The sequence below is a fragment of the Cyanistes caeruleus genome, chromosome 1 (genome assembly GCF_971803275.1).
Source record: "Cyanistes caeruleus chromosome 1, bCyaCae1.hap1.1, whole genome shotgun sequence".
NCBI classification, from domain to species: domain Eukaryota; kingdom Metazoa; phylum Chordata; class Aves; order Passeriformes; family Paridae; genus Cyanistes; species Cyanistes caeruleus.
The window spans coordinates 107,418,227-107,437,008 of NC_141701.1; the positions used below are offsets into that span (position 1 = coordinate 107,418,227).

The following is an 18,782-nucleotide window of genomic DNA, read 5'->3' on the forward strand; positions in this document are numbered from 1 at the left end:
GATAGGAATCACAAGACTCAGTGGTTCAGGGGCAGAGAAGGTCCTTCCCTTTTGAGGTTCATTCCACCAAAGGTCTCATTCCACAGCCACAGAAGTAGGAAGTGTGTTCCCTCCGTGTCAGGCAGAAGCAGAAGTGTTGAGGGACTGTTCCTTGCAAAGGATGACAGGGAGAGTGTGACCTGATGTGGAGAGAACCTCTGGGGTGAGTAACACCCAGGCTGGGTGGACATGCACAAGGAGCAGAGGTATGGGGTTGGATTTCTTGTTAGCACTACCAACAGCCAGCTCCCACAGAAGTGTTCAAGGCCCAAACCAAGCTTTTGGCTCATAACTCCCAAATTCTTACCCACCTTTGCCTACCCAGCCCTTTCACTGGCTAAAGCCAAAAGCCCCTGGATGCTGAGCTGTGTGGATGCTGTTCTGGCCCTTGTGCTGAGAGACCTTGGAAAGGTATTACCTGTTTTATGGTTAACCATTTCACTCTGAACCATTTGGTCCTTTCTTACAGGCAAAGACCTGGACCAGGTCCTGAACTTCTGGACCAGGGTGAACTGGGGTGGGGGCCATCAGTGGGGTGGGTTAGCACAGCTCTGTTGAAGTCAGCTGTGGACGTTGTAGTGCTGAGGGAACTCCTTCTGTAGGCTCACCCAGTAGCTTTTATTCTTTTGTTTATATAAATATATGTACACTTCATGCTTCATCTTTCCTCTGCTGTGTCACAGCACCACAAGCAGCTGAGCAGTGCCACCAGTGGCACAAAGACTTACACAACATCCTCTATTTTTAATAACATGAGGTTCATTAGGGATTGCAGGCATCACAATACATTGGCTCAGACATGATCGCTTCCCCATTTCTTTTTCCTCAGGGAAGAGCTGAGGTTTCTTTCCATTAGTCTGCATGCCTTTGGTTGAGACCACACTTTTGTGGATAGCAGATGTTCCATTCTGGCTTGAGTGCCAAAGGATTTAATGGAAGACCAAAAAAGCGATGCTTGCTCTGGCTCCCAGCAGATGGACTGCATGAGCTCAGGACAGTTTCCCTATGCAGGCAGCCAGTGGCTGTCCCCCAGTCAATCCCTCCATCCTGGCATTCCCTGTGACCACAAAACACAGGGTTGGACACAGAAAACAACATTGCTGTGGTGAGCAAAGATGATCTTCTAGAAGTTCCTTATCTTTGGCTTTTCAATAATGTACAGTAAGAAGAAGATTGTAAGAATAGTGAACTTATAAATATGGCACAGAAACTAAAAGGTCTGTTTCGTCATCCTGGATCCAACAAGTACAGCAGGGGCAAAGCCACTCTTCCCCGTGCTCCTCCCAGGTTCAGAAGAGCAAAACATCTATGAGGAATGGTGCTGGCAGGAGTTTAGCTTCATGAAAATAGAGAGCAAGAGAGATATGAGCAAGAAATCTGCTGAGAGCGACTCGTTATTTTTTTAGATTTGATAGACTGACTCCTTCATGTCCTCTCTGGGAATATCCTTTGGCATCCATCTCCATGGCTGTTTTTCAGATTCACACTCCATACAAAGATGGTCCAGCGCCAGCACCCACAACTTCCCTGAAGCTCAGCATTGCCAGGATCCATGGCTTTCACACTGTTCCTTTTTCATTTCTGCACTCCCATAAAAGCCCTCTGTTTATTTCTTTGACCACACATTCGTGTTTTAAGACCTTGTGGTTTATGAGCAGTCAGGATTATAGCCAGAAACGCTTCCAGAACTGCTGCTTTGCCTTCATGTGCGTCCCAAAACATGGAGGGAACATCTGCCAAAGGAACTAGAGGATTTATATTGAGACAAGCTGGCTTGTCGGGTGTAACCATGACCTACAACAAAGAGTCCTGGAAAACTTCAGGAGCAGGGTCCAAAGTAAAGCTCATTGAAGAGCTGTGCAAAAGAACCCTAATTCCACACGCTGTCCTGCAGCAGCTGAAACTTCCCAGACTGGTGTGAGGCACTGTTTTCTACATGGATGGTCCTCTCTCCTGTATGGGATACTGGAGAGGAGGAGGAGGGAGAAGTCACCACCACCTCAGTGGGTGGGGGAGAGGAACTCTTGGCTGCTGCAGCCCTGCTCGTCATGGAGGAGGTGAGAGCCAGCCTGGGAAGGACTGGCTCCCTGCTGGGATCTGAGGTGCCACCTCCCCAGCACCACTACTGCCGCCAAGCAGGGCTGAGGGAGGGACTTTCCTTCTGGGTTAGCTTCTATTTCAGAATGAAACTTCCCAGCAGCAAGGGAGGGGAGGAAGGAAATCTTATTTTCCTATAAAAGGATTCCCTGCCTGTATCCTGTGTAGGACATGTGACTGGGATGATAACAGGGCAGGAGGGCGAGAATCCTATAAAGCGTATTACAGGGTGGGAGGCTCTCACTTTCTGCTTTCCCCCTCTGCCTTTGTTATCTTCAGCCTTCAGATATATCCCTGGAGCAGCTCTGAAGAGAAAGACAAGGAGAAGAAAGCACTCCAATCACATAGACACAACTCCATTCCTTCAGCAAGCTACAGAGATATTTTTATTTTATAGTCATTTGAACAGCGGAGAGTTTGGCAATAGTGACAACTTCAGAAGCGTGCACTCTGCATTTGTGTTTGTGTGTGTTTCTAGCTTGGCTCAGACTTGATGTCTTGGAAGACCTACCACCATGCTGCTTTTAAACAAAGCAGCAAATTGGAACACCTGTCCCACAGGCAGGATCCTGTCTTGACACCTCCAACCTGGAAGTGCAGGGTGTGTGACCCAAACCGGAGGGGTTATTACCAAGCACTGCAAAGAACCACTGATACCTCTTAGCCAACAGCCAGCAAAGCTCTGTTAAGCTACCAGGGTGACCTGCACTTCTTTCCCACCATTGCTGTTATTTCATTTTGGTTTTTTTTATTTTTTTTTTTTTACTTTAAACCTTTTCTCAGTAAAAAAATCACTGAGGTCAGGCCTTCAGCTGGGCATGACTATATTGGCACAAAGAGTGGTCAGGCAATTTGTATTTACCAAGAACCAGCAAATACTGGACTAGTTCATCTGGATTCCCATCATATAAACAGGTCAGGTCATTCCTAAAGCTGCTAGAGTGAGTTGTCCTGGGGCTTGTTTTCAATATATAGTTATTTTTATATAGCAACATACTCCCTAAGAGTATTACATTTATGTTATTTATGTAATAAACACATCTTCTATTTCTAGTAATGTTGTTGACTAACTATGCTCCAAGTCTTCTCTGCTTTCCCCCTGATACTGTAGCACAAATAGAACTTCTGATGGGATTTTTTTTCAAAGGATCTGGCAGTGGGTCATGCTTTCCCACTGAAGTCAGTGAAAATGGCTTCTGGCTGGTGAGAAAAGGACCAAACATGCCTGTAACTTGCTAATTCATTCATACACGTAATTTGACTAGTTGGACAGCCTCTTGAGCAGCTGGTACCCTGCCAAATAAGCCAAATTGCATCTCTCAATGCAAAGCAGGAGTAGATCCCTTTGCTCATTGAGACAGGACCTTGATCCTCTCAAGACTGAATCGGGACACTGTGAGGAACACGGAACTCTCACAAACTGCTGCCAGGGCTTACTGGGAAACAAAATAAGAGAAGAAAGCAGAAACTGCCTATGCTGGTGTCCCAAGAAAGCTCAGCAAAATGGGAAAGGAATTCAAGAGTGACAGCCCTGGGCAGCCGAGGCAGCTGTATGCCAGGCTGGACTGCTGCACTGGTTCTCTGCTGGAACAACTGAGCTGTCCTAATAAATTCCCTGTGTAAAAAAATATATATATATCTATAAATCGTGCCTTAAGAAGAGCAGTGCAGCTGCAAACAGGGCTGGATGTGGCCAAAGGAAATGCTCTAGGGCTCTATAACCCGAGAGCGAGCCGTGGCGACTCTCTTTGCAAAGGGTGGCTCTACTGAACACGTGCGTGTGGGTGCGCGGATGCACTTGGAGGCGGACACACAACTACAGCTTCATCATCCTGCTGCCAGGGGGGAGATCCGGGCTGGCTGGGCAGCGGGGAGGCCCCACCGCTACACGATCATGAACTGGCAGACGTAGGGCAGCTGCTCTCGGCACCTCTTGTCGAACCACTTGCCAATGGCGGTCCCCGACAAAGCTGCACAGTTTTCCAGCTTGCCACCGTCGGGCTGGGTGGTGATTTCAGTCTCCCAGTTCTTGTAGCGGATGGGGCTGCCCGTCATGTCGACCCACTTGCCCTCTGTGGCCATGTCGTTGAGGCCCAGCCAGATCTCGGCCTCCGAGCCGATGCTCTTGCGCATGTAATCGTAGAGGGCATCGTTCTCCTCCCCGTTCTGGGGCGTGCTGAGCGTGCCGCCCTGAGAGATGCAGTTTTCGCTGGCCTCGTGGTACGTCTTGGTCTCCGAAAATGCCAGGAAGCATTTCAGGTGAATTTTGGTGCCTTTCAGGCAAACTGAGAGGTGACCACATGAACGGAATAAAAAGACAGAAAGAGAATTTGGTTTAAAAATGGTGCCCAAGAAGAGGCAGCGGCAGCAAACCCAGCAGCCAACTACAAACTTAATTTCTTAGGCTGCACAGTGTCCCTTGGCAGCATGGGATTCCAAGGGCCCCACCCTCTCCTGTGCAGAGTGGGACACAGTCATGGGGATGTGCTCTCCCCCTCTGCAGATCACTGGGTGAAATGGATTTTCAGGGTGCCCCTGCCACCCTTCTGGGCTCTGTTGCTGCTGGAGCAGAGGCACAACATGGTCCTCCTGCCCCTTCCCCTGGCCTTGCTCTTCCCCAGCCAATGCTACTCTTTCTCTGATGAATTTGTTGGAAATACGGTTTGTCACAGGCACTGCCGAGTTTTGGAGTGTTTTGGGAAAAACACTGCATGCCAATTAAATCATCTTAATTATGCGAGATGAAAAAAAGTCTTTTTTAATAAGCTTTGATCAGAAGCGTTGCGCTTGCATAGCTTGAGGTCTTCAGAGGAAATTTCTACTTGCCTCTGATTTTAGTGTTAAGGATATCAATTTATTTTGTTTTTCTTTAAGCTCTAAACCTTAAGAGTGCAGAGTAGTGTAGCCAAACAATATCTAATCAGAGCCACACATTAATATCCAAACCAATTACTTCTCAATGAATGTGATCTTGGAACTAAAGCCTTCATTTTTCTTGTGTTCCTTTTCTTTTAAGGAGAAAATTCTCCTTAATTTGCATTTTCATCCCATTTCTGCTTCATGTTTTGCAAATCCTACTCCTACTGATGTCGATGGAGTTTGCACAGAATAACTATGGAACATGTCTGGAAGATGGACATTTTGGGACTGCCCTCTGTGCATGAAGCAGGACTGACCTCAGTGCAGTTCCCTAGGCAATACCATGGCATGTGTAAGAGACCAGGTCACCATTTCACTGGGGTTCAGACAAAAGATTAAGCTGCATTTGGTTAAAGCACAGACTAATCCAAGCCCCATCCCTCCACCTCATAAAGGAAAATGAACATCTGGCTTAGCAACATGGGAATATCCAAATGGGAAGCACATAAAGTGGGGGGCTCCACCCTGCACAACTCCTGTCATTAACTGCCCAAGGAAGTTCACCAGCCCAGAGACCCACACTCTGCTTTGATCCCCCAACCTCTCTCCCAGTGGTGGGCTTTCTGCTGTGGGGTGCTTGGGCATCTCTCATTGAGACATGTGGAGCAATTGCAGCCACTTTACAAGCAGCTCCTCTCTCAAAGTAAAAGTCATGTGTTCTTCAGCAAGCCCTTTACCTGTCTGGAGTGCTTGCTTTTCCTTCAGTAGAGCAACCTCCTGAGAGATGTTGTCAATCATGGCCTTCAGGTCTTCAATCATTTTGAGGCTCACACCATCTGTTGGAGAAATCAAAGAAAGAGCACAAATATTGGCTGTATCCCAGGGGAGGCAACCAAACCTGGTCCTATCATCAACACACCATATTTCTTTGCCCTCAGAGAAGGGTACAAAAAAGCAGTCCACAAAGTCAGAACCTGTGTCCCCTTGCACATCCATCAGAGTGCGTGTTTGCTTGCCAGCCTGGTTCCACTATCAGTAACAACCTTGTTTTCCTGGTTCAGGTTTTGGGGCTGCTGCACCTCATGTGTCTTCCAGCTGCAGGGGTCACCCTTTGGGTAGGCACAGCAGCGCTGGGGAGGAGGTCACATGCATGAGCATTGCAAGGTGCAGGCTTGTCTCTGGCACCCCTGGGCAGAGCTCCCAAAATGCAAGAGGACACTGTCTGATGCTGCTGCCTGAACAGAAGTCCTGACACACACAAATATTTTGTGGGCAACTTGAAGCTAATGATGAACAGGATTTATTTTTTCCAATTCCTCAAAGACATGCACTTTCTATTCACAGCACACCCTCCTGGCTTCCCTTAAACACCCTAAGACATGATGTTCTCCCTATGCACTCCTGGCTGCACCCACCTCTTGTCTGCTGTCACTGATGGGTTGATAGGAAAGCATTTTGCTCACCAGGCTGATCCTCAGCAGGAAGGGGCTGGAAGGGCTGCAGATCCTACCTCCACTGGATCTGCCTCTGCACCACCAACCTCTGCCCACCAACCACACCATCCTTTGGACCATCACAGTGGCCTCTGCCTCATCTCTACCTTCATCACCTACAGTGTGGGTACCCAAACACCGTCCAGAGCTGCTCTCCTGCTGTAAGAAGACACCTCTTTGGCTGAGGAGCTGGCTCTTAAAGCCTACCTCTTGCTAGGTGTGTTGCTTCTGCTACAGGTCCAGTTATTAACCAGCAGTAGGATTTCTCCCAGACAGGAGCAAAGGGACCATTTACACCTTGTAGGTGGTGAGAGATTGGACACTGAGGGACTTGTATGCATCTAGCAGCTCTCTTGTTGAAAGCATCTAGCAGTTCTCCTGGGGTGAAAGGAAAGGGGACAATTGAATGCATGAATGCAGTAGGAGGGACTTCCTTGAGGGCCAAGGAGCTTAGGCACCAAGGCAGGCAAGTAGGGAAGCAGCCTGGATGTGGACCAAAACCACCAACCCAAGATTACATGGTGCCATGAATATGAAAAGCCAGACACGTCAGGAGGAGGTCATTAAGCTGCTTTACTCATTGCTCAATTAACTTTAATGGATTAACACTGAGGCACTAGATATTATTTTGCTGCCTTTAATGAAAACACTTTGTGGGAAATGGCTAATTAATCACGGGGGTTTTTTCCATGCAAGGCTGTCTTGCAGCAGAACAAATGTTCTAAGGTTTAAGTAACATCCAAAGGTCATGGCAGGACACTACCAATGAGTCTTGCTGGGGCAGCTCCTTACGATGTTACAGCTGGGTTTGCAGGTGGGTTCCCACCTTGAGGGTCCCTGCCATGAGAGGTGACATGTCTCCTTGATAGCCACCTAAGAGCCCTGTCCCTTTTCAGCACCTCATTTCCAAATCCTGGGCCACAAAATGTTCCTACAGCAGTGCATTCACTGGGATGTCTCACGGAGAACCAGGACTGGTTGACTCACCCTTCAGCTATAAAATGAGGACCATGTCCACATCAGCAGATGTTGTGTTGTCTATTTTATTGCCATGGGCTTTTGTCTCAGTGTTGTCATGTCCTCAAGGCTCACCTCCTGAAGCCTGAGATCAAGCCTGTTTACAGTCTAGGTTTTCTGTGATGGAAGCTGGCATATGGGATGCTGATGATCCCGTGGGAGCTGGAGTGGGTCCTTGTGCAGGACCGTGAGCAGCAGGATTAAGCATGGGCAGAGGCAAGATCAAAAGGAGACTCAGAATTGTGTGTCACAATAATCTGTTGGTTTGAAATGGCCAGGAATGTACTTAAAGCTGCAAATGGGAACTCTCGCCTTTCCTAATTATATGCTGAATAATAAAAAAATCCCTCTGTACTAAATGTTAATGTTTTAACTATTCCTGTATGAAATTCGGATATATAAATGGGTTTTTTAGCTTTGCCTGGAGATCCAAACAGCTTCCTCTCCCCCAGAGGAATGAGCATTGCTCTGGTTCACAATGTCTGTCATCAAAGCTCTCTGGCCACCAGAATTTCTTCTGACACCAGGCATTTCCTCAAAGGTACCAAGAGGAAGAGTCAGGTCCCATACTGCAGTCTGTCCCTGGATCAAAGGAGGAGACTGAACACACCCACGCTGGATTTATAGCAGTGTAAATGTTCACTGTCATTTTCAGGGAAGAGCATCCAGACAAGAATACACTGAAATTTTGGGCAGTAGGTGGCATTAGGCAAGAAGCCCAAATTATTCCCTATCCACTGAATTAAGCATCCAGACTCTGACTTCTGTCTCCAGTTACCTTAGAAATACATGAGAGAGCTATGCAAAGGTGGTCCCTTCCATGACCCCAGCACCCCACCACAGCTGTGGCCAAGGGGAGCCCCCCCAGGGCTGGTGCCTGCACCCCCAAGCCCCTGGGGTGTCAACGCTGCCCAGGCAGGGATGTCAGTGCCTGTCTCCCCTGGGAATGCCTTTGGATGACACCTCCAGAGCTACCAGACAAGGGCAAATCCCATCTGTACCCCAAGACACTGGGGCTCAGGGAGAGTTTGCTGAGCTACTGCATTTGGAACAATAACTGGGGAGTTAATTTGAGGGGGAAAAACAAAACAGCAGGCCAGTGGATGCGCTGTCTCAGCATTTTCTAAATACTGTGGTTTGGCTATTTCATGTTGAAATAGCATCATTTTTCATTCTGAAGCAGATCCAAACATAAGCAACAATTACAAAACAAAAAAGAAAAAAAGAAAAAAAGTTAAAAAAAAAAACCAAACATAAAAAGCTTGGCTTAAATCAGTGCTTTCTTTTCTAACATTTGTGGTTTGGTTGCATAGATTAAAAAAAAGTAAATCCAGCCAAACACCCCAACCCTCCAGTGGCTTTGCCCTGCCTGACCCTCCGAGGCAAAGTGCAGGGGTGGAACCAGGATGGGGGTACTGGATGAGGAGTTTGGTGAGGATGAGATGGGGGGGAACATCCTGCCATTGTTCAGAGCAGAAGTGGCTGAGCCCTGGCCCCTGTAGTGGCTGGGCAGGCAGGCTTGGATGTGGAGAGGGGCTGGAGGGCAAGAGGAGCTTCACAGGCGAGTTTTAGTGCTCTTCCTCCTCCTTTCCTACCCCCTGGCATTGGTAAAAATGTGAAAAATATTAACCAAGAAATACTGGAAGTTTCCAGTAAAGGCAGGGCAGCTGATCCCCTATGGGGCTGGATGGGACTGATCAAAAAATGCCAAGTTGCTGGGTTTTCCTTTTTCTCCACAGAAAATATGACCTCACCTTTGAAAATGAATTCTGACTGGTCCAGATGGCTTGATTTTCAGGACACCCTCCTCAAAAGTTTTTAAAGTTTTTAAATCAGAGCCAAATTTTCTTGTCAAAAAGGTGATTTTTCTCCCACCTCCTTGTCACTACTCGATTACAAACAGGAATTGCAATGATACCTGGAGAGAAATAGGATTTCTCTAAGAAATGTCTCTCTCCTGGTATCTCCAGTGAGTGCAATGCATGTATGTGCCCTATATGAGCCCAAGGGCTCATAGATAATTTTTTGTTATTCCATGTCCTGCAGAATAAGATGTGGAATAAGCAGCTAAGTTTGTGAATTCATAGAAAGATCTAATGGGAGAAAAGGCAAAAATTTCTCAAGGATGGAATCTGACAGAAATAGCCACTGAGTTAGCGTAGACAGCAGCCTGGCCAAGTGAATTCCAGGGATGCTTCCTCCTTGCTCCCCACTTCGTTCCAAGCAGGAAAGCTCCTGCCAGAAGCGGTCCAAGCCCTGTCGGACACATCAGGCAGGCAGGCACGCTCACATGCTGCTTCCTCACCTTCCTGCCTTCTCCCATACTCAATGTGCATTGAGTCAGAGGGACAAAGGATGGGACAGGAGGAACACAGGAGAAGAAAAGGAGAAATAAACCCACTGGGGAAGAGAAAACCCAGGCAACTTTGTGTGTGCACTGCTGTCTGACAAGCCTGAGTAGTCAGAGCTCGTGTCCCGTGTGAAATACACCCGAGGCCAGTGGTTTGAAATGAAGAGCCCTGTTGATGCTGAATGGCTTCGGTATTTTCTGCCTGCTCTTATCTCCAAAATTGTCTGTCATCTAGCACTTACTTGCTTCTGCAAAATGAATGAGAAGGGGTTAGGGGGTTAGAGAAAGGGAGAATTTAATTATTAGAGGAAAAGCTTGGGATGAACCTTGGACGGAACACAGAAAATGCATTCCCTCTGAAATTCAGACCAAGCTGTCCCAATAACTTTATTCAGGGTAGGGACCCACCAAAACCATTTCAATATCCTCACTATTTTACAGAGGAGCTGCACAATCACTCCCACGGAGGAGGGGGGGGGGGGAAGGAAGACGCCTTATTAGGTTTTTAGATGCTTTATATGAAGTTTCTCTAAAGCACCGCTAAATACCCAAACGAGTGGGTTCATCACAGCCCCCCCAAGCCCTGTAAGTCCCCCTCGCAGGGAAGCAGCCAGCGCCCCTTACCTTTCTTGGACGCCGCCGGTTTTTGCCGGGCTTTGCCGTTCTGCTGGCCGGAGACCTGTGCGAGGGAGAGGAGGCAGAGGAGGAGGCAGAGGAGGAGGCAGGCTGCCCGGGGCGCCATGCCGGCCGGTCCGAGCTCTGCCCTCACAGCGCCGGCTGGCCAGCGGCTGGAGCCGGGAATGGCTGTCCCGGAGAGCCTCGGGCTGAGCCCGGGCCAGCGGCGGCCTCCCGGCGGCTCCGGCCAAGGCTGAACCCTCCCAGGGGGGCTGGTCCAGCTCTGAGCACGCCGCTTGTTTTCGTTAAAAAAGAAAAACTAAACAACAACAACAAAAATACAATCAGAAAACCAAACCAAAACAAAAAAGGGAATGAGTGTGCCGACAGTCTGCTAAGCTAAACATAAGGAAAAGCTGGGAGTATGGCTGGAACGACTTCCTGCGGCTTTTAGCACAATGCCACGAGTTTGATCTCGTGTGTCAGCGATGGCAGCAGCGGTGTGAGGTGTGAACCAGCGCTTGGGTGGCTGAGGGGACAGAGAGGGACCACCTGTCCCCCGGCCCTCAGCAGGGATGCCCGCAAGGGATGTGCCGGCACCAACAGAGGGAGCGGAGGGGGACCGAGCACCCCGGCTCCTTGCTCAGTGTAGGGTGGCTCCTAGCCCTCTAAAAAGCACTTTCTCTCTGGCTTTGGCAGGCTCGTCCTACCATCATTGCTTCTCCATGGGATCTCCAGAGGGACTTGGGATCAGGGGCATATGTTCCACAAAAACCCATTCCCCCCTTTGCAGGTTCCCAGCCTGACTTCTTGAACCAGCTGGGCTGTGCAGAGCATCTCTGCAGCCTAAACCAAGACCACTGCCTGTTTTTTGGGTGGTGTGGCTGTTCAGCAGCTGCAGCACAAGCAGGTAAGTCCTTCCCGCAGGAGGAACAGCAGCAGTTTGAACAAGTGGAGGAAATTCATGTAGAGGGAGGAGGGGAGGGATGGGCATTTTGGAGATCAAAGTGCTCCAGACATCAGCCATTAATCTTAAAACTTTTCTGATAATTTAAGGCAAGATGCCACCCAGCACATTGTGAACCTCTGGAATTGTAGGTCCGAGATAAACGGGGATGTGACTGGAAAAAGAGCTGCCTTTGAGTTAGTTTGGCAGCCACGGTGTTATTCTGCTTCACACTTCTGCTAAATAAGGAAAATCCTGCCCTGATGTCCTGCCTGAACAGAGAGCTCTCATGCAGCCCAAGCTTTCGAAGCATAGGAGGAACAGTTTGATTCATGCACCATCCTTCACTCATCAAATTTAAACTGGAAAATACATATCTTGGGGATTTACTGTTCTCCTGCCTGGACTATCTCAAAATGGGATGGATGGAGCCCAAGAGATGGCAGACACCTACATACACATACGTGTTTCCTTTCCTTGATACTCGAAAGTACTTTTGGTAGGTAACTCAGTACCTCCTTGGCTCCAGATATGCTTGCCTGCCTTTGCTTTGATTCATATGCTGCCAAGCTGGAGGAAAAAACAAAATTCTCCCTTTACTGCTGCCCATGAAACAGATTGCTGTGGTGTGGAGTTTGACAGCAGTCCCTAACCTCAGATTTCTGACCTGGGACCAACCAATGTTGCCCAGATGAAACAAGAAGGGCAGGGTGGCTTTGCATTAGTCCCTGAAGAGCAGGTCTGCACCATGGGGACCCCTCCCTGCACCAGTCAGCAGGTCCTGTGCTGGATGTCACCATCATTTTCTTGAAAAATGAGAAAAATGAAAACAAGTAGACTGAAAATATTTGTCTCCACCTGTAACACCTATCCACAGGGGACTTTGCCCCAGTTCTGTCCAATGTAGATTGAAAATAAAAATCCTTGACATTACAAAAGCTCATAAACCCCTGCCCAGCCAGCTGATGGGAGCAAGCTGAAGTGTTGCTGCATTGGATCCAGCATGAGGATGCTTCAGGGAACAGCCATCCCCTGCCCAAGCTCCTGCTGAAGCCAGAGGTTCCAGTTAAATAACAGGGCTCTCAATGGCCCTTTGCTTTTGAGATCCTGTTGAGTCACACTTCTTAATGTAAAGAGGTGTGGGAAGTGAGTAGAGGTAATCCTTTTTATTAGATGAACTAATAGAACTGGAAGTCATTAGCAAAATACTAAAATTATGCCAAGAAACCAAGGTTTTGTCCATGATTTTTAACATCTGTGCAATTATGGATTTTACTTTCCATTAAAGGCACTTCACTCCCTGGTTTCAAGCCCAGCCTCCTGGTTAGAGAGAGCAGCTTCTGTTAATTGCAAGGTAACTGGTTTGAGATGAAAAAAAGAGGGCAGAAGAACCTATGCTTATGGAAACCATTCCAGGGCCACAGGGAAGCAGATAGAAAAGTTTACGTGGCTTTGGGAAACCCAGTAAGTAGGCTGGGATGCTGAATTTGGAAGGCTTTCAGTGAGCATAACACTAGCTGGAATAAGCCCATGAAAGGAAGCTGGATGCTCCTGGCAGCAACACAGACCTGTGATTTCGTGCCCAGCTAGGCAAGGAAATGGGCAGCAAGATCAGAGGCTATTTTGCTTTGGCTCCTAGGAAAAGAGCAGGCACAGCCAAGCCAAGAAATGAGGCAGCGCTGCCGCACAATGGCTGGAAAGTGCAAGGGTGGACTGGATAACAGTATTCACACAGTTATTATCAAGATCAGCAATTACCAGACCTGGCCTTTCAGGGCAAAATCACCAGTTCAAAGGCAGGCCACCCCAATGCTGAATGATGCCAGCTCTTTGCCTGAAGCTCCTCCTCCTCCTCTGGGAAGGCTCCTGCCAGCACTGACAGCAGGAGAGCAAAGGGGAGACCCAAGGCATCTTTATGTGCAGGGCCCTGCAGCTTGGGGGCCTGATCCACGGCTGGGGCAGCACACTGGGATTCACATCTCTGCTCCCTTGAGACCAGCTCAGGCCATTAGAGCCTTGTGCTAAAAATGCCAGCATTGTGAGTTCAGTCCCTGTACAGACCATTCACTTAAGAGCTGGACTTGGTGATCCTTGTGGGTCCCTTTAACTTGGAATATTCTGTGATTCAGTGATATCCATTCTTCAGGGGCAGGATCCGTGTGTCAGTGGTACCACAGTAACCTCTAAGAGGAACAAGAGACAAACAGCAGTGGACAGTAACAAGCACTCTGTGAGGAAGTGGGGCTAGCACAAGAAAATCTCTGATATTCATTAGCTGCTGCCTGCACTCATGCTGGCATAGTTCCTGATTTCCACCAGCATAAACATCGGAACAGGTTAAAACGGAGAGAGCCAAATCTATGGATCATTGTTTTGGAGACCAATTGAGAAGAAATGCAATAACAGTTCAGGAAAGGGTGGTTTTCATAAGGACAATGATGGGGAAAACCAAGGATTTTGCCAAAGTGTTATCCCCAGCATCAACTTTAGGAAACTGGCTCTGAGCCCAAGGAGGGAACCTTCCCATCATATCCCACGTCAAGCATGGCTCACATCCCTACCCCACGTACACCAAGGGCTACAGGACAGAAGGATCCATTCTACAGTAGATCCATGGGCTTCAAACCAGATGCAAATGTGGAGCACTTGAGTTCAAGTAGTATCAGCTGTTTAAAATCCTTCTGTTTGCAAAGAAGCCGCACCAGAGGACTCACATTCCCTTTTGTTTGGAGACTGCAGCTCCTGTAGGCTAGAGGTAATCTGTCTTCACTGCTTTATGTTTGCCACCCAGATCCCAAAGTCCAAATTGCCAAAGGAAAACTGTAGTGAAGTGTCTAAATTTAACACTGAAACTCTGGAGGAATTCCTAACTGTCCAGGTCCACTGCCTGTCACAGCATCAGTTCAAATGAGGTCACCACTGAACTTGATGGTTGGTATTTTTGGACTGGCAAGTAGACAGCAGTTCTGTCAGCCTAGGCTCCTATTTCATGTCATTCTCACCTTTGAGCACTGGTTTGCTTTCATACTGCTGTGGATGCTGAATGATGGATTATAAGAGAATTTCAACTTCAGCTTCCCGAATTCCTTAATTTTTTTGAATTTAGAGAAAAGTTTGCATGATCAGACAGCAGAAAGAAAGCAACCCATGACCTTGAAAAGCCTCATTATGTTAAAGTTGGTCTTTTGCTGGAGGGAAGAAAGACAGGTAGGACTTAAATCATGACTTTTTAACCCAGAGGTTTCCAGCAGTGGAAATAGCCAAGCTTCCCATTTGCCAAAACACAGAGAGAAGGGGCAGTGAGAGAGCTCCCCTGGAAGGGAGGGTCTGCAGGCTGGTGGTTCCTAGTAGTTCCAATGCCTTAGCACTGGCTTGGCTGTGGTCCCTGCCACAGCCAGCTGGGTGGAAGAAACCAGAAAGGGCCTGAGATGTCGTCTTAGCCTTCTGAATGTACAAGCTAAGGGGCTGCAGCAACTATGATCATCTCTGTCTGTATAAAGGAAAACAAATCTCATTGACAAATGGTGTGACATGAAGACTCAGCCATGCCCGTGCTGCTCATCTTACCCAAATCTTGAGATCAGGATAGCGACAGGGATGTTCACAGAGCTCGAGAGATAGCTGCAGCTTTATTAAAAAGTGTTCCAGTCAATGAAGTGGAGGTTTAAACCATCACCAGGGAGTTATTAGCAGCATGTTTGAGATTCTAATGATGTTTTGCAGCAACAGCAAAAACATCTTTGTTCCTGGATAGCTAGAAATGCAGCTCCAAGAAAACAGCTAGAAATGCAGCTCCAAGGAAAACCCAAGGCACTGCAGTTTCTCTGTGGGGAGACCCATACCAAAGTGCCCTGCTGTGGCTGAGCACTATCACTGCAAGTCTGGGACTTCGACAAAGGAAAAGAAGCCTCTGTGAGCCACAGCTAACAGGAGCAGCCACAGTTTGCCTTAGAAGGAAAAGCTGCCTTGCATGGGGGGCAGGGAGTGCAATTGGGCAGGAGTGCACTAAGACACAAGAGGATGGGAAGAACTGAGAAATCACATAGAGGCTGATGACTGAAGAAATTCAGTACCAGTTGCAGATCTGCTCCTGCATTTTTCTCCAGCGTGTTAAAAGAACGGAGAGAACAAAGCTCTGGGGTAAGGACTGGAGTGGTCAGGTCTTACCAGTCACAGCTGTGCTTCTTCCACTCTCTGGGTGCCAGTGGCCACTTACCACAGGCAGAGTAAGCCAGTGCCAGAGCAGGGCTGGAGAACCTCCTGCTGCTGAGGAGGGCAGTGGCATCTGCTGCAGTCCAAAAGGAAAGCTGGAGGCAGTCCTAGCAGAAGTGGGTAAAGCTCAGGTAATTGATGTTTACAAAGCAAATGCAGAAACACCCTATTGTCTGTGTCAAATCAAGGTGCCAAATCCATTGAAAAGAGATTTTCCTACTCCAGTCTCACAGGAGCCTTGAGCAAGCTCTGGCTCACACCAGTTTGTCTCTACAGCAGGCTGTGCTGAAGGCTTTGTTTAAAGCTTGACTGCAGGTGGCACAGCCATGCTCCTCCCCATTGCCTCCACAGGGCAGAATGAGCTTCTCTCTTCTCCCCAGACTACACAATTAGTGATGAACTGTAATTGCAAAACGCGGGCTGATGGAATTCCTGGGCTTGGTAAATCTGCCAGGTCCACTGACCTACAGCCTAGCCTTCTCCTGCTTCAAGGGGAATGCTGCCCCTGTGAAACAGGTAAATTGCAGGCGTGTGCTTTTTGGGCAATAGAAGCCTAGCAGGAGTTGCTAGACTCCTCATCTCTAGTACACAGCTTTCAGCTTCTTGACACTCCCAGCAGAAGCAATTAATTTCTGGGACAAACAAGAGAGCTATCCCACTCCACAGATGTTTCCTCTTAGTTGTACTGGACTCGAGTCAATGAAAACGTGGCAGTCTCTGCACAGCAACACATGGAACTTTCCACCAGCCCAGATGGGAACAGGGGCATTCTCAGTTGAAGTCTCCATTAAAATTCTGCTATTTTTGTTTGAAATAGAAGGGAGGGGTTAAAGGGAGCTAAGAAAATAGAAATTAGCCCTTAGCATGCCTGAGAACCACAGTCTCACAGATTTCTTGGCAGATACCATATCAACTGGGAGAGAGCTGTAGGACCTTTTACCCCTGTCAGAGCTTTGTTTATCCATCTGGGACATGAGCTGGTAGCAGCAAACCTCCAGGGGCAGCTGAGACCAACTAGCAGCTCTGTAATACTTTTGTCTGGGCTCATTATTTCTATCTCAGGGGTTGAAGCAGACCCCATCTGAACTGGGCTCACACCCCACGCCACTGCTTTTCCATGCCAGCAGATGGGAAGCAGTGACGGGAGGAACAGGACCCCTTAGGACCCCTGATTCATTCTGTGCCTGCAGACCCAGCTGCAGAAGACCAGGAGGAGGACACACACGTGCAGGGGAGGCACTACAGACACTGGCACCGTGTTAATTTGCAGTGTTGCTCTGAGGAAGTGCTCAGCACCAAGTCTCTCCCTTGAACACATAGCCTGGATCTCAGAGGGCAGAATATTTGCTATCCTTATTAAGAAATAGGGAGGGAGTACACGTGTACTCCCCTCTACAGAGGCGTCAGTTCGCACACTTGAAACACAGCGATGTCTCTTTTCCCAACACCACCTCCAGCTCTCATAAAAATATATTTAAAATTAAAAGGATCTGGAGAGGGGAAAAGCAGCATCTTAAGCGATGTAACTTGCAAAATGCTTGGACATCCTTCAGCTGGAAGGCTGTGTAGAATTACACTATTCATGTTACAAAATTCACCCCGAGTGTAACTCGGGGCAGCTTTTTTGTCTCCAACCACAAATCTGCAAAAAAACATTCAGAGAATGGCTGAGGTTCAAGACTTGCAGTATCATTTACATTAACCATTTTCTGAAACACTGAATAATATGTGATAAAAAAAACCGCCTGTGATAAGTCTAAGGTACTTTAAAGGTCTTTTTCTCCCTTCAGTTTTCTTTATTTCTATGTTTTTACAAGCAGCTTTGCATGGCAGAGTGGATCACAGCTACTGTAAAGCTGATGTCAGGTTAGTATTTGCCTCACACAGAATAATTCTGCTGAAGTGAAAAAAGACAATATGTACACTCATTGTCACTTCTGGGCTCTACTACTGTGTAGCACCATTACAACCTACCCAAACCATTCCTTAAGGTACTGAAAAAATCCCAACCCTTCAAAACACAAACCTTGGGCAAATTTTAGGGGACAACTTTTTTTTTTAATGAGCTGCCTGCTTGTTACACTGCTTGCTATAGCAGTGGCTACACATACCTGAAATACACAGTGCTGTTGCAGTCATCTTTAATAATTATATATATTATAACCTCTAGCAAAAGGACTGTAGAGATTTGGGGACCTTAAATACTCCATATACTTTAATGTGATCATGATTAGTAGTTTGAGCTGTAATATGTTCTGTCTTGTATCTACTGCTCTCCTTCAGCAAAAGACTTCCTTCCCTTTTCCCCACCAAACACATTATAGTCAAGAGAAAATTCTTAATCTGGTATTATAAAATTGAAACAGAAAATTCAGAAAGTGTTGCTTGAGTAAGAGCTAAGTAACTCCTGGATTATTATAGTAACTTCTGCCATAAAGTTTGTTCAAAACAATCCTTACCTTTTGCAGATGAAATATCAGCTTCTTAAAAATCAGCTTCTTCCTTTGACTTTTTCCATCTGTTGTCTTTTCCTATCATGCCAGATAAACACCTCTTACTCTTTGCTGGGCCATCCAATTTATGTAGGGAGGGAATCCACTGGTTTCAACACCCAGTGATGCAACTTGTATCCATGCCTTATCTGTAATCCTCTGCTTTTCCTTGTGAAGGACTATTATTGATAGCCACTATGCTTTTCCAGCTGAATTATCAAACTCTTAAAGATCAACTTAGTTTCCCAATTACCTTGGCCATGTCCCTTCTTAGCCACAGTGAGATGTTTTGGCTGGGTTACTACTGAACCTGTTGGCAAAAGGGATAGGTAGAGCTCTAGGGAGCAAGGAGATCATAACATATTCTGAGTTGGAAGGAACTCACTGGGATCATCAAAGCCCAACACCTGGCCCCGTACAGGACACCGAGAGTCACACCATGTGCATGAGAGCATTGTCCAAACACTTCTTGAACTCTTCTTAGGCTTGGTGCTGTGACCACCTCCTGGGAGAGTCTGTTCCAGTGCCCAACCACCCTCTGGGTGAGGAACCTTTTCCTGATATCCAACCTAAACTGTCCCTGACTCAGCTTCAGGCTGTTCCCTCGAGTCTTGTCACTGGTCACCGAAGAGAATAGCTCAGTGCCTGCCCCCCTGCTTCCC

General features: G+C 47.5%; 1 protein-coding gene across 1 annotated transcript; it reads right to left on the reverse strand.

Moving 5' to 3' along the window:
* Positions 1–2,495: 2,495 nt before the first annotated feature.
* On the reverse strand, positions 2,496–16,529 carry CLEC3B (C-type lectin domain family 3 member B). Its single transcript, XM_023919393.2, has 3 exons — positions 10,480–16,529; positions 5,733–5,831; positions 2,496–4,421 (listed from the first exon to the last, which is right to left on the reverse strand). Exons 1-3 carry the CDS (start codon positions 10,595–10,597, stop codon positions 4,021–4,023), a joined length of 618 nt encoding a protein of 205 aa, XP_023775161.1. The 5' UTR covers positions 10,598–16,529; the 3' UTR covers positions 2,496–4,020.
* Positions 16,530–18,782: the final 2,253 nt, after the last annotated feature.